Genomic DNA, 12029 nt, shown 5'->3' with positions numbered 1-12029 from the left:
CAGGGTGGTACTTAGAACTCCAGTACTTGTAACTCTCTCTCAGGTACCTGTTTGCATTGCAAATCAAGAGAGACTTGGCAGAGGAACGACTGACCTGCAGCGACAATACAGCTGCTCTTCTGGTCTCTCACCTTCTCCAATGTGAGTATCTCAACTGTGTTTGACATCAGTTGATGTTGCCATTGCTAACCTGAGTTAAATAGCATACAGAACCTTTTGTGACTAGAAGTATTTTCTGTCTCAAGGATAATTTCTTCTCTACATGTAGTAAACCTGTTGATTTTGAACACTGGGATTCTCATCAGGGCTTGCTGTAGCGAAGAACAGCTGGTGCTTATGTATGAGATCACTTTGGCTTTATGGAGACCGTACGAAACCAAACACCTTGCATGTTGTCTGCTTTCCCTGGCTCTGCAAATTGGGTCACTAGCACGCTTTATCTTCCAGACAGCTGTTCCCATCTGCCTCTGTGCTTCCTTGGCTTCGTTTCTTACTTTCCCTGTGGCTGGGGGTGATAAGCATATAGAGACTAGGCTGAAGTGAAACTATACATGTGCCAGGACAAGTTCAACAGTAGGATTGTCAGCAGCTTTCCTCCTTGCTGGGAGTGAAAATGGAAATGGGAAGCAATTAATTTGGAAGCTCTCCATGTTGCTGCTTGCTCAGTCTGTACATGCCTAAACACCTAAAACGTGGCCTTTAAGATGAGCAGGTTGAAAAACATGAATGGGTTCAGACACCAAATCAGCCAGAGCAGCTGCCAAATGATAGTGTTTACAAATCTGTAACCTGAGCTGCAGAAATGGGGTTTTGTGCCTCCTTGCTTGGTTGAAACTAAAGCTGCACTGCTAAATGGTTATTAGTTATCTAATTCTGCATTATAATATAATAATACAATTATAATAATATTAGTTATTGTGATGTCATTATGAGAGCAAATCTAAGTTGTTTGTGTGCTGTCAGTGAGTGACATGGTTAAACTTTACTCATGATTTTCCAGCAGTGCAGTGTGGAGCTAGTGAGCAAATCTCAGTGTCTGGCCTTGCTTAGTTTGCTTCTACTGTACTAGAAAATCAGAAGTGAGAAAGAATATGATTCTTTTTAAGATAAACAATTTTACAGAAGTGCCTTTCAATTTTCTCTCTTCTTTCCTATGCTGGCCTGATTTTAAGCAGGATATTGCTGTGTTCTCTTAAAGAACAGCTGCTTTGGATGGTATTATTAGTTCACATAGTCCAGTCTCCTTTCTATGACAGTAGTTGATAGCAGATGTTATGGGGAAGGCCTCCAAAACAGAGCAAGCATGTGGCAATACTTCCTTTGCTTCGCCTGTCCTGTAATGTTTGCTTGTGGCCTTCGTAAGTCGAAGATTGACTCTGCATCTCTTCAAGTTGCCCTTGATGAATTTTGCTTCCATGTATTTGTCTAACTTTTGAATTTGCTTATGTTTCTGACATCTTTCCATGCTAATGAGCTTCACAACTTAGTTTTTTGGGAGGTTTGTAGGATAACGTATATCCTTTTCTCTTTCTAAAACTTTTGCATTTTAATTTAATATTGTAACTTTATATTTCATTATCAGAAAAGTGTAAATAGCTTTTTAAATGTATTTATTCAACTTGTAGTTTTTATATACATGTGCCATACATTCTGCCTGTCTCATGCTTTTCTTTCCCATGCCAAAGACTTCTGGTCATTTCATGTCTTATCAGATGGAAGCTGTTCTGCACTTCTGATTTGTGCTTTTTTTTCTGTAAACCTCTTCCTAAATCCACAGCATAATTTCTGAAAGGCGTGGATGTGTGAAGGGGAGACCAAAATTCAAGATGTAGGCACTGTGGGAATGTACAGTCACGTAACACTGCTTTTTTATGCCATGTATTTATTTTATACAATACACAACATTGTAATATGCCCTTCTGCCAAGTAGGCTTGTTCATAACTATTTTACATCTATTTAGAAAACTTAAATTGAAATATGCTGGTTTGGTATGAGATACCTCTAACAAAGAAATGTTTAGATCACCTTGCAGGCCTTCTGCAAATCTCACATCTTTGACTGTAAAGAAGCCAAAGTCTGAATTTTCCAAACAATGTTGAAATGCTGCTGTAATCCCCAGGAACTCTGCTTGGGATAAATGTGAATGTTTTGTAAAATGAAGCTGGATACAAATTGTGATGCACAGATTTGTAGCACTTAAAGGAAACTACATTCTGCCTTTTGGGATCTCCGTAATTCCTTACCAAGTATTTTCTGTCATTGTTCCTTTTCCATTATTTCTTAGTATTCTAACTTTTTTTTTCTGTAATAGCTGAAATAGGAGATTTTGATGAATCAGAGGATCGAGAACACCTTAAAACAAACCAGTATTTTCCAAACCAGGAAAGAATTGAAGGAAAGATTTTGGAGTTCCACAGGAAACATGTGTAAGTCAGAATTAATGTATACCCTTACCGTATACTCCTGGCAAGCAGGTGGACTGGCTTGGTGGAGGTCGAGTATGCTGCACAATAGGATAGTGTTAAGGTTGTGTAAGTTAAATACAAGTTACATCTAGCAAGTAAAGCTGAATGTGATGATAGTTACATAGTTAGGACCAAGTTGTTGGGCAGTAATTTTTCTCAAGTGATTTTTTCAGTTTACCTTTAATAACATATCACAGAGAGCTATCGTGAGCTTATAAGAATGGTTTTAGGCAAAATCATTCTTCAGAATATCCAATCTACAAAGTTTAGGTTCAGCTTGTCATCAAATGCATAGGCCTTGCTTTTTTCTAAGTTACTAAAAAACAGTTACATTGTGCTCATTCTGTGTATTAAGCATAATGAAGATGTAGAAGGATGGAGGGTGTGGTAGAGAAATAACTTTTATCAGAGTTTATGCAATACCTCATCTTACAGCTGAAGTATTTTTTAAATAAGTAAAGTTTCTTAGGGACAAAGAAACTATTTGCCACAAATATAAAATTAATTCCAACACACGGTCAGGAACTGCATAAATGAATGCTTTATTATTTGAAATGCCAACTTCTTCCACTGTGCACATTCAATGTATAGTAAGGTCGTGTGTTTCACAGTCTAATCTGGCTGGCTTTAAAATGTGAAGATCTACTCAGTGTGTGCACTGTAAGTAAGTAAGTAAGCTTGGTAAGTAAGCAGGTTTGGAATAGGCAATCACAGAATGGTTTGGGTTGGAACGGTCCGTAAAGCTCATCCAGTTCCAACCCCCTGCCACAGGCAGGGACACCTTCCACTAGACCAGGTTGCTCCAAGCCCTGTCCAACCTGGCCTTGAACACTGCCTGGGATGGGGCAGCCACAGCTTCTCTGAGCAACCTGTGCCAGGGCCTCACCACCCTCACAGTGAACGATTTTTTCCTAATATCTAATCTAAATCTCCCCTCTGTCAGCTCAAAGCCATTCCCCCTTGTCCTGTCACTACAGGCCCTTGTCAAAAGCCCCTCTCCAGATTTCTTGTTGGCCCCTTTAAGCACTGGAAGCTGGTCACACTCCTTTTGATGCAGCCCAGGACATGGTTGGTTTCTGGGCCGCAGGCGCGCATCGCCAGGTCATGTTGAGCTTCTCACTGACCAGCACCCCCAAGCCCTTGTCCTCAGGGCTGCTCTCAATCCAGTCTCTGCCCAGCCTGTATTTGTGTTTGGGATTGCCCTGACCCAGGTGCAGCACCTTGCGCTTGGTCTTGTTGAACTAAATGAGGTTCAGCACTGTCGCAGCTCTCCAGCCTATCCAAGTCTGTCTGGATAGCATCCCTGCCCTGCAGTGTGTCAGCCACACCACGCATCTCGATATCGTTTGCAAACTTGCTGAGGATGTACTCAATCCCACTGTCCCTGTCGCTAACAAAGATGTTGAACAGCACCAGTCCCAATACCGACCCGAGGAACACCACTTCTCACTGATCTCCATTTGAACATGGAGCCATTGACCACAACTCTTTGAGTGTGACCATTCAGCGAATTCCCTATCCACCGTGTGGTCCATCTGTCAAGTCCATGCCTCTCCAGTTTAGAGACAAGGATGTCATGCAGGACAGTGCCAAATGCCTTGAACAAGTCTAGGTAGATGATGTCAGTCGCTATTCCCTTATCCACCAGTGCCGTGGCCCCATCACAGAAGACCACCAGATTTGTCAGGCACCATTTACCCCGAAGCAAATCCCTGTTGGCTGTCACCGATCAGCCCTTTGTCCGTGTGCCTTATCATAGTTTCCAGGAGGATCTGTGATCCTGATCTTGCCAGACACCAGGGTGAGACTGACAAGTCAACATATGATGCTTGTGGAAGGGTAGTCAACCTCCAGGGAGGTTCTCTTGTAACCAGAATACTACTTGGAAGATCAGGGTTTGCATTCTATATTTGCCACAGCTTTTAAGCACACAGTGTTAATATTGCTGAGAAATTCCTGATTGTTCCCAACCATAATGGCCCTAACGTTGGTTATGCAGTTCTTGGACGCAACAGGTTAAATTAAGATAAAGTGTTTGATAAAATGGTGACAGAGGCTTGATTTCACCCATTGGGTGTAGTTTTTGAGACCTTCTGTATTAGGATTTAGCAGTTTGAAGTGCTTTTGTTAGTTGTAAATATCCACCTGCACAGTTTCTTACGCATGGTTGTGTGTTTTAATCCAAATACTATATTAGACATCTAAATTCTCCTTTTGCTCTGGGATTGTTGCTGACTGACTTTCTTTTAAGACAGAACAAGGACGTTATTCAGGGCAGCATCTGTGTTCAAGGCTAAGAAACATACTGTGTTATTAGAAAATCAGTTCCTAAGAACTTCAGTAATTAACTTCTTTTTATGATCACTCATTTTGAGTTATACTGAATTACCAGTACTGATGGGATTTCAGTTTCAGTTCTCAATGAAATCAGGTGTTTGTTACTTTTTTTTCTGCTTTTGAACCTTTGAGGTGCATGTGGAAACAGTGAAGGAACAAACATGTTGTTTTGAAGTGATTTTGAAGTAAAATAAAATATATGCTGGGACTCTTCACCTTAGGAGGCAGTAGCTTGAGAAAGGAAACCACTAATTACATAGAAATATTTCATTATTTTTCTCATGTCAAAGGAAAAGTACTGAAACAATTAGACAACTTCAAATGGTTAAAGGAGGATCATCTTCATACAGCTCATAAGACCATTGTGAAACTTACTGATGCAGGATGCTGTGGAGTCTAAAGGTGTAAATGGCTTCATGAAAGATTTAGACACCATTATGCAGTACAGGCTGATTGGTTTAAAATTTGAGAAGAAATGTGATTTTTGTAGTTCTGGGATAAGTTACATCCAAACTGTCCACAGAATAGCCCTTTATCATGTGCCCAAATCTGATTGAGTTGCTTTTGCTCACAGGGAATTTTATTGGCTTCCTTTTCTTGATGGAAAGGTCGTGACTGTCTCCTGAGTCAGTGAGGGACTGGTAATTCTACTAATTAGGGTCGAGCTTTTGTTTCAAACAAGTTACTTCTAATCATTCTTTACAGTAAGGAAAGTTTGTATTTTTGCCTGACAGGAAGAAGTCAGTGGAAGGTTACAAAAGATTCCATGTTTTGTAAATGTACTTTTCATTAGTTTAATGAGAATTGCTTCTAACACAGCCATGTTATTAAAATGACTGCAAATCTTATTTTTAAGGCAGTGTTTTGGAAGTGTACATTCAAACCATGTTAGGATTAAAAGCTGATGTGTGTGGTTAGAAATGGTTACAGCAGAACATTAGCGATACCTGAGTACCTTGAACTCATGTTTCCAATCGCCCCAAGCCTTTGGAAAAATTTTTGTTAGAGAGACGTAATTTTGGAAGCACTGCAGTCCTAAAAATAGCTGTGACTTCCTTACACGTCTCCCCTCGCTTCCCTTGCCCAGGGAGTATTGGCCACCCTTTTCCATTTTTAGTAGTTGTGAAGGTCCTGTGTTTTCTCAGAGCGCATCCACATTTTTTTCCCTTGTTTCTGTTAGAAGGAGCAAGCAGGAGCGTGGACCTTAGGCATTTGCCTCCTTGGTGATGAGCAGTCCAGTTAAATGGACAAAACGCTTCTCCTTATCCCTGTGCATCATGTTTCTATTTTTTTTTTCAATCTTTATTTCCTTCAGTTGACATTATTTCCCCACTCTAGCTTCAGAAGACTGGTATTTTTTTTCCACTGGTGATTGCTTTTGACAGAGGCTTCTTATATAAACAGGATAAAAAACCATTTCTGGTAGGATGGCTCATCTCTACATCGCAACTGCATCATCTTATTTCTGCCTCAGTTTTCCTCCTCAGCAGCCGTTGCTTTGCCTAGAACACCCTTACTTATACACCAGTGTACGGGGGGTTTCTGTGTTGTATCAAGCCAGGAGCTTCAATCTGATTTTCTTGGGCTAGAGTTGCAGCAGGAGTCTTCTGGTGTCGTACGTGAGTTGGGGGAGCAGGAGGATGTGTATGGCTTTGCAGAGGGTGTTCAGTCCCTTTGGATGACGCTATGGAGTGTTTCTTCACATTAGAAAGTTGTGGTTTGATGTTAATCTTTAATCTTTTTATTGCTTCACTGTAGCTACCATTAGAAATGGCAGAAGAACATAAACCTGAAAAAACAAGAATGTGTGTATCCGATCCAGATAAAATACATCAGGAATGTTTATTCATAAAGATGGGAATTGAAACCTTATTTTCTGTTAAATATACTTTTTTATTTCTTTCACTTTTAAAAATACTTTCCTTTAATTCCACAAATATTGAAAGATGAGATTTATATTTAAATTTGCAAATGTAGTAACAGTAAACAGGATGAGTTATAGTTTTGGTATAGCACATTACCTGGTTGCTTCAGCAAAAGCCTGAATTAACTTTACTGATTTTATTTCTGTAGTTTATAAAAGGAAAAAAAAGAAAAAGTAGTTTATATTTTGAAGATGGTGTATTGGTGGTGGTGCAGTTAAATCCTGGCATCCCAGACACTCAAAATGCAGTGGTTTTGCCTTCCTGCAAGTAGTGTGAGTAGAATACTTGCTTCGAGGGGAGTGTATTCTAGAATTAAAGGTAACATGATTTGCTTGCATTCAGATGGCTGTGGGGGTTTTGTTTGTGTGTACATAGATAAATCATGAAAGAAATTGGAGGCTTGAGAGATTTATGTTTACCTTTACTGTTATCCCTCATGTCCTGTCATGGCTTGTTAGCCTAGTTATCTGTGATTTAAATTCTTTAAATTGTTTGTAAATTAGAAAAATGATAACTTCAGGTTGCTATGTAGTCTGAACCATTTCTACACATGCAGTGTTTGACACTTTATCTTTAAACTTCTCCATAAATCACTGGTTTTAAATGTTGTGTAAATCACTTAACATTTAACAGCATTTATTTTGAATCCATTGCCACACGAGTATTGTAGCACACAACCGGTATTTGTCTAAACATATGTATGTAAGGAACCTTTAAACTGAAACCTATTGCATTGACAGCAGTTTTTGCTGGAAAACACTTGTAATCAATAGTTTATTGTCCATTGACCTGGGGAAGATTAAGTAGATTTATCTGCTTAATGGATGAGCAAAATTAGACCAGATTGTTTTCAGGCTGGTCTGTGCAGCTTAGTCTGCAGCAAACATCTGAGGGTAATTACTCTCAAACTGTTTCTCCTTTGTAACTGTTTGTGGTGCAGGGTGAGTGCTCAACATTGCGCTACCAGCTCTCCCCACTCAAGGCTCTTCCTTATTTGGTAGGTACAGGCAGGTCTTGTGCGTAAAAACACTTAAATATGGGTTGTTTTTTTAGTTCTTTCTGAGATGTACTGTGTTTTGGCTCGTATCTAATGGCACATAAAATAGCCGTCAGTGGTTCTGCATCACTTGAGTGTTTATGAAGAACTTTTAGTACTATATGGCTCCAATTTTCTAGTCACCATTTTATCCTAAGTTTTGTTTCCTTTAGCTTGTCAGCCTCCGGCAACCATCAGCAGCACCCTATTTAAAAGACAAAGCACCACTTTCATTCTTAATGTCACTCTTTTCAGCAGAATTACAGCAGGAATTAGTGTGGGTGGAAGTTACACAGTGCTCTCAGAGTGTAACTCTAAGAAGCTGTGGCCAAAATTAGTATCTATCATCTACCTTTTTCATCTTATAAGTGGTTAATAAACAGGAACCATGGTATTTGAGCTATTTTGATGCAGGTAAGGAGTCTGTGGAAGAATATATGTTAGTAACACGTAAAGCCAGTATAAAAACACTTATTCCAGCATTACCCATTTCGATAAGAGGAGGTGAAATCTGCTTTACCAGTTTAAGCTCTTCAACATAACCAGTTCATGTGATGGTAACACTGGTAGAAATGCAGCTCAAGACTCTCTATGTAGTTTGGCAGTTCTTTTTCCATTTAAAATCAGATTTTTGTTCCTCTTGTGTTTGTTCTTTGCAATCCCTTTATGCATACATGGTCATATAACACTGACGTTTGGATAGGTTGGCATATGGGCTGAACTTGTAAACGTAGGAACTTCACTGAATCTCTGCTTTCCGCAGTTGGCAAAGTAAATTTTGGATTTCCTGTTGTAGTATTTTAGATTAGTATTTTCCCCTCCAGAATGAATAAGGCAATAGAAAACTGTTGAAATCCTGTTGTGAAGTGTATGTTCATTCAGGCATACTATCTCAGTCCGGTTTTGTGTATGTATGAGTTTTAGTCTGAGGAGCATTTTACTAAGAATCAAAGAGGGTTGTTTCTGCTAACAGCTCCAATTTTTTAAGTGTTAGCATACTGAATAAGTTTCGTAATTCATTGCTACATGCAGGTAATATGTATTGTCATCATCCCTGTTTCTGATAAATGCAAATGTAATAATCATTCACTTTAATATTCTCAATTCATATTTAAAAGAAATCTATATGGAGCAAAAAGGTTGTTTAGTCTGAAAAATGACTGTAGGTAAGTAGGAGGTATTTTTTAAGGAGCATGCCTAGCAAAGCAAGTCAGGGTAGCAGGAAAATGTATTTAGTACCAGTGTTATGCTTGGCACTACATAGGGCATGAAAATAGATCATACTACAAATAGTTCATCATCTGTTTTAATGAAATGACACACAGATTTATGGAAGGAAGGACATTTCTTGGAAAGCAGGGTTTTTAAACTTTGTCTTTCTGCAGGATCTAATCTGGTTTCAGTACTAGCTGGTTGTAAATAGAGTAATAATTTTTATTCCTCCTGTCTTCCTTGTACCCTACATGCTAATGCACTGAAAATGCAGGAGCAATTCAATCAATGCACTAGCGTAGGTGGTTCGTGGAAGAAACATAATATTTATTATTTCTAATAATTTTCAATGGAGATGCAAGGGTCACTTTATACAACTGTGGCTGAAGCAGTGTCACCAGTCCTAGTGTCCTGGCAGGTCCTGTGCTGCTTGTGTTTCTGTGGAGTTAGCAAAGGAGAAGGGTCTCCTGCTGTAGCTAGTTCAAGTGGACTGTCTTTACGTGGGCTCTTGTCTGTGTGCAGGCTCTGCTGTCTAGCTCCAGTTCATGGTCCATGGCCACCCCTCCCCTTCCTGAGCACCCGCTGAAAAATGCACTATAATACAGTAAACTCCCCCTCGTGGAAAAAGAAAAGGGTGTGGAGGGGTGGGAGAAGGAGCTGTTTTGTCACGCAGGAGAACAAAATGTCAGTTGTTTGATTTCAGCAGACTTGTGGAGAAGTAAATGAAGGCTGAATCTGTGACTGGTGTGAGCCAGAGTCTGTTAACAGTCACTGTATTGATTGCTTGGTGTTCGTGCACGCTCAAAAAGGAGGTGCTCCATGTGTGTACATCTGCCTCCTGTTTTCAAAGGCATTTCAACAGCAGATGACTTCTTTTTTAAAATCCTTCTCTGGATTCCTTGGCAAGGAGGAAATTACACAGCCGAAGACTGGGGGAATGCATTGCACCCGATCGTACTAGTGTAATAATTCTGATTCAGTCCCGAAACCCCACCTGAAATGGGTCATTCTGTTGCAGTATTTGTTTTGTTTCTGTTGTGCTGGGTGTGCAGCTCTTCCATCACTACTTTTATCTGGTTAATATTGGTGTGCATGCAAGCAAGCAGAAGAAGGAGCATTGTGGAATGAATTCAGGTTTGTTCAACTTTATTGATTCTAAACTGGAAAAGCTGTGGACTAGTTAGTTGTTTCAGTGCCTCTGTCTGTGGGATGCATTTTAGGTTGGTCATCTACTGTTGCATATTGTTCCTAGTACAAAAGTTTTGGTGTAATACTTAACTTGAAGTGAAACTGCCCAACTAGGTGAGAGAGAGAATTCTCATTTGGTGCCAGAGTTAAGGCTTAAGTGCATTAGCAATGTTTGCAATATCGCAGAATCGGATTGTTCCTAATACTTTATTTGTTCTTCTTCCTCATTATAGGGGTCAAACTCCTGCTGAATCAGACTTTCAAGTGCTTGAAATTGCTCGGAAACTGGAGATGTATGGCATCAGATTTCACCTTGCATCTGACCGTGAGGGCACCAAAATTAATCTAGCTGTCTCACACATGGGTGTGCTGGTATTCCAGGTAACATGAGGAGGGCGGGCTGAGTACATGCCCTTTCCATTAGCACCTCTTGGGAGTAAGTCTCTCATTATAACTTCAGGTGTCTCTAACTATTTTTAAATATAGCAAATTTTTATAGTTAAGGGAGTGTCAGTTAAGCCACCTAGATTACTGTTTGGTGCAGTTTGTCCTTGTTGGTGCAGAGAGAGCAGTATCAAACCCAACAGTGACAGCAAAGTAGGGGTTTTGTTGCCTGTTTGAAAGTTACGTATGTGTTCAATGAAAATCATCAGTTTGTTTGGTACAGCCCTTGAACTCAAGTCTGTAATTCTGGAATTTTGGTTCAGTTTCCCTTGTTTTAATGTTACAGTGTGGTTTTGCTGGGATAGTGTTGCTCTTAGTTTACAGAACTGCTGTTTCATTGAAGTGATTAGACCACTTAGAATTACTGGTTTTGTTGTATTAAATAAGCAATTCAGTGATCAGAGTTCTATTTATGAATGCAGTCATACTATTTTCCTCCCCCAGAACACACAAGACAGCTTACCTACTAAATATTTCCTTTTGGACGCTTATTCTCCATTCATTTTGCGTCTCGTGTTCTCTTGTTACTCTGGGTCAGCTTCTCTTTGGAGATGCATCAGCCACTACAGTTCCTCTCAGTCCTTCTCAGTGGCCTCTCAGCCCCCCGAGTTTTCCATCATTTCAGCTCTTTTGGGTCTTTCTCTTGAGCTCCCATTTTTCCTCTCCCTTTCCTTATAGAGGATAACAGGAGAATTGCTGTGGTAGTGAGTGCTGACAGGGTCCTTCCCTGAGCCTTTGGAGTCAATGGTACAGAGAAGGGATGTCTGATGTAGGGCAGCAGGGTGAAGGCAGAGTCTGGTTTTATCCTGGTTTTAGCCAAATAAGCAGGCTTGTGAGCAAGGAGGATTCCTTGCGCATTTGGCAAGTACTCTTCCATATATTGTACTGCTGAATTATGAAAATCAGCTTGGAGGAGGGTGTCTACAGTTCTGTCCAGAGCAGAAGGAGAGTAAGTGAAATAAAATGAAACCATCTTCCTTGTACCATATAATTTCCTGAATATCGATGGGGTTGAAATGTACCTTTCCCATCTGGTTTTCTAGGTTTTCATTCGGTTTTCTAAGTGTCTGCACAGAGATCACAGACATTACACACTTGTAGCTGTCTTTGTACTGAAAGATAAAATTGCTTAAGGGAATGTTGTCACCAGAAATAAAAATCCGGTGGAATAGACTGGGGAGGGTGGTGTGTGTCTGCATGCACATGTCTGTATACCCGCAGAACAGACATTTTGTTTGTTGCTCTTAGAAACTTTTGCCAACTTTTAATTGTTACCATTTTAATTCAGGGGAATACGAAAATCAATACCTTCAACTGGTCGAAGGTCCGTAAGCTAAGCTTCAAGAGGAAAAGATTCCTTGTTAAACTCCACCCAGAGGTCTGTGTAAGTTTTACTATGATAGTAGGCTGGTCAGTGTTGA

The 12029-nt window shown here is 40.0% G+C and overlaps 1 protein-coding gene across 2 annotated transcripts in view; it reads left to right on the top strand.

The window, feature by feature from the left end:
- FARP2 (FERM, ARH/RhoGEF and pleckstrin domain protein 2) overlaps positions 1-12029 on the top strand; it is a gene marked incomplete at both ends in the record, with an annotated part of 70977 nt that overhangs the window by 24085 nt on the left and 34863 nt on the right. For both annotated transcript variants that reach the window (XM_080623279.1, XM_080623278.1), the window contains 4 exons: positions 44-141; positions 2313-2427; positions 10398-10545; positions 11897-11992. In XM_080623279.1, the coding sequence (XP_080479405.1) occupies positions 44-141; positions 2313-2427; positions 10398-10545; positions 11897-11992 (457 nt within the window). The remainder of the gene's footprint in view (positions 1-43; positions 142-2312; positions 2428-10397; positions 10546-11896; positions 11993-12029) is intronic.

Source organism: Psittacula echo (assembly GCF_963264785.1).
Source record: "Psittacula echo genome assembly, chromosome: 7".
In the NCBI taxonomy this organism is placed as follows: Eukaryota; Metazoa; Chordata; class Aves; order Psittaciformes; family Psittacidae; genus Psittacula; species Psittacula echo.
This window is presented reverse-complemented; position numbering and strand designations above follow the sequence as displayed.